This window comes from Myotis davidii, unplaced genomic scaffold, assembly GCF_000327345.1.
Source record: "Myotis davidii unplaced genomic scaffold, ASM32734v1 scaffold143, whole genome shotgun sequence".
Classification (NCBI taxonomy): Eukaryota; Metazoa; Chordata; class Mammalia; order Chiroptera; family Vespertilionidae; genus Myotis; species Myotis davidii.
In genome coordinates, this window is record NW_006294876.1 from 3,907,254 (window position 1) to 3,910,840 (window position 3,587).

The window sequence follows — 3,587 nt, forward strand, 5'->3', positions numbered from 1 at the left end:
CTGGGGATTAAAATCTAAGAAGTCAAATTCTTGCCAAGGTATAATTATTATAATGATCATTTGGTTTAAATCTAAGACTCCAGTGGCTTACTTCAAGATTTATAAAATGATTGTTAGTCAAATTTTCATCCAGAAGAATGAGCAGTTATGTTTTTGTTCTGTTTACAGATCCTAGGATTAAAGGGTTTAAATATATCAGTTAGTAGAATTAGTATTGATTGCACTTCATGAGTTTACTGTCATACACATATATTAATATATTTGCTTAATTATTATTACTAATGATATTCCCATGGTAATTAAAAAAATAATGCCTAGACTTAAATGTTAGATGTTACATTAATTTAGATTGTTTCTAATGATTAATTTCATGTGATTAAACAAACACATAGTTTTAAAGTACTGTAAAATATCTGTTTAGAGCGGGGTTTATCAACTGTGGTATTACTGACATTTTTGGTATAGATAACTCTTTGTTGTGAGGGGCTGCCCTATGCATTATAGGATTTTAGCAGAATCCCTGACCTTTACCCACTAGATGCCTTGAGTACCTCCCTAGTTGGGATAAGTGAAAATGTGTCCAGATATTGGCAAGTCACCCCCCTGGGAGTAAAATTACCCCTGGTTAAGAATTATTACTTTAGAATATTTATCTTGTATTGAAACATCTATAATGCTATCATATTCAACTATTTAACTTCTTCCAATAACATTAATTAAGTGGAGGTATAAAAACACATGGCACAACAGGGTGAAGGTTTTCTTGGGTCAACAAATGAGATAATTTCTGATAGTGCTTTGTTTTTATAACATGTTAAGAAAAGCTAAATTATTGAGGAAGTTAGTTTGGCGACATAAATTCAGTCACTTTGTTATATTAACATTGCATTTAAAAAGTTACTGTCTTCATGTATCAGTACTCATGTTTGTAACACTAATTCACCAAAGCAAAGTTATTCTCTTAGTTAAATGTGCTTTCATCTCAGTAGTTATATGAGGGTCATTTATAATATTAGCCTTCCAGAGGAGTACAAGGATGGGTGCAGACACAACTTCTGTCCTGAAGAAATTTATAATCTGGAAGAGAAGGGGAAATAATACCCTGCTTCCTGAGATGGATGTTCTAAGATGTACAGATAAAGTATCCTGGGAAGAGTGGACTTAACAAACAGCTAATGAAGCTTAAATTCCAAGGCTACTCAATGCAAGAGTCTCCTTCCAAAGTCTAGATATGCACTTGTAAATTTGTACTCTTTTTCTTAAAGAGCCCTTTCCCCTAATTTGTATGTTTATGGCCCCACAAGACCTGAATCTGTCCCTGATTATGGGGTTTCCAAGGGTGGAGAGGAAGTGAGCCTTTGGTTAGGGATAAATGCATTAAAGAGGTTCTGTGAAGGGTGGCCAGCCACATGTCTTTCATGGCATGTGTGGCTTTGGATACTCTCTCCTCCACTTCAAAAGTGTAGATTGAATCGCAGGAAGCTGGACTCAGCCATGACTCTCTGCTCCACAGCCCCTTTTATTTCTCCACAAACATGGAGAACTCACACCACCTGGCAGGCGTGGGAAGCACCCTCTGTCCTGTGATTTCCAATGTGGTTTGGACTGTGGCACAGAGGGTTGAAGACAGGATTTTGGAATAATAATAATAATAATAATAATAATAATAACAATAACAATAATGAAATGGTAGTGAGGATTGGTTCTGGCTGTCTGATTAAAAAGTGCCTCTTGCCAAACGCAAGCTCTGAGGAAACACTGGGGGCAGTGCGCGGGGGAAGTTGGGGGGGTGGTGAGAGCACAAAATGTGGTAGGGAAGTAAAGGAGAAAGGGTGAAGGGCAATGGAATTGTGTTCACGGCTCAAGCAGCCAATTACAAAAAGACCTTTTACAAAATAGAAGGAAACAGAAGACTGGGATAAGAATGTGATTGGATGAATGGACAATTCATGTAATCCTAAATGGAATTGACAGAAAGGAGAGGGAGGAAGCAGTGGGAGGCTTATGGTCATGGTACATGGGCAGGAGTTACTGTCACCGACAGGGGACAAGAGTCCAGTGGGGAAAACCTGTTTATGCCTGGGCATCTTGTCATACCCACTGGCCACCTACAGCTGCGTCTTCTTCCCATCTAGGGATTGACTGACTCCAAGGAGAATTTCCCTCATTATACCAAACCCATCTCTTCTGGAACCACCTTCATTATGCCCCCATTTGGCTCTGCACTGTTTGGGTTACTTAAATTAGAAACTCACCACTTTTTTTCCTTTATGAATTTTTTATAGCTCTAAGAGATCCTCGGTTTTACTCCTGTCCCATCTACAAGAAGCCAGTCCGAACGGACTTGAATTACATCGCTGCTGTGGACCTCAGGACGGCCCAGACTCCTGAACACTGGGTGCTCCGTGGGGTCGCCCTCCTCTGTGATGTCAAGTAATATGGGGCTTGTCCCCCACCCAGTACTTTGGAAAATGCAACATACAGATGACCAGACCCTTTATCTTCTATGAGCAATGAACACTGTGTAAATCTGGTTGATCATGATTAATGAGCTGCATAGGGTTTCCTTCTCCTCAGTCGGATGCTTAATTACATTTAACCGGTTTCATCATTAATGACCTATCACTGTGTTTGCTGAAAAGTTGCTTGGAGATTTAAAAGTAAAATTTACAACTTCCTAATGAAGCGTGGCCCTCAAATCCACAGTAATATATTTTTTCCTCCTTGAAGTCTAAGGACTGACTAGGTTGAGGAGATGGTATTTTCCTTGAAAGGATTATTCTTCTGTTAATGTGCTTCTGGTGACAGCCCCGTTCTCTAAGGTGACACGGCAAGTTTGTGCTGATGTTGCTTTATTTGCCTTTTGCATTTAGGTCAGGTTGAGAGATTTATGTTCACGGCTCAAGCAGCCAATTAAAAAAAAGACCTCTTAAAAAATAGAAGGAAATAGAAGACTGGGATAAGAATGTGATTGGGTGAATACACAATTCATGTAATCCTGAAGAATGAACATATAGAATCATGTTCAACTCCACTGATAATTAATCATGAGATACTAATTGATATCTGTTATAAGAAAAAAAATGAAAGCTAGAAGTAAGTTGTGGTGAAGTCTTTGTCAAATGATTCAATCAAGACTCCTAGAGCAATGTAAATTGACCCATCCTTTTTGTAAAATAATTAACTAAGCTCAGAAAGAGCCATAAAAAGGTTCATAGGCTTTGGTTCTTATTTTCTCTCTTGGAAATCTATACTAAGGAAACCATTTAAAAGACCTAACAAATTCATGTGCAAAAATGTATTCAGTAACAGAAATAAATGAAAAATACCCTAAATGTTCAATACTCAGGCTATGTTTAAGGAAATTAGGAGATATTAGGCAGCCATGAACAGCAATATTAAACATTTAATAATATAGAAATGGTAAGCACATATTAACTTAAAGATAGTTAACAAAATATTGAGTACTGTGATTATAACTGTAAAATGTATTTAGACAATAACATGGAATAAAAACCAGTCGTGATAGCACGGTAAAGGTTTCTGTTGACTTAAAAAATATAATGATTAGAAGAAAAAAATAGGGA

At 37.4% G+C, this 3,587-nt stretch overlaps 1 protein-coding gene across 1 annotated transcript in view; it reads left to right on the forward strand.

The window, feature by feature from the left end:
• The window catches only part of DNAH5 (dynein, axonemal, heavy chain 5), a 190,913-nt gene extending 187,332 nt beyond the window's left edge, over window positions 1-3,581 (forward strand). Inside the window, exon 78 of the mRNA XM_015567634.1 lies at window positions 2,286-3,581. Within this exon, the coding sequence (XP_015423120.1) occupies window positions 2,286-2,437 (152 nt within the window). The 3' untranslated portion in view covers window positions 2,438-3,581. The remainder of the gene's footprint in view (window positions 1-2,285) is intronic.
• Window positions 3,582-3,587: the final 6 nt, after the last annotated feature.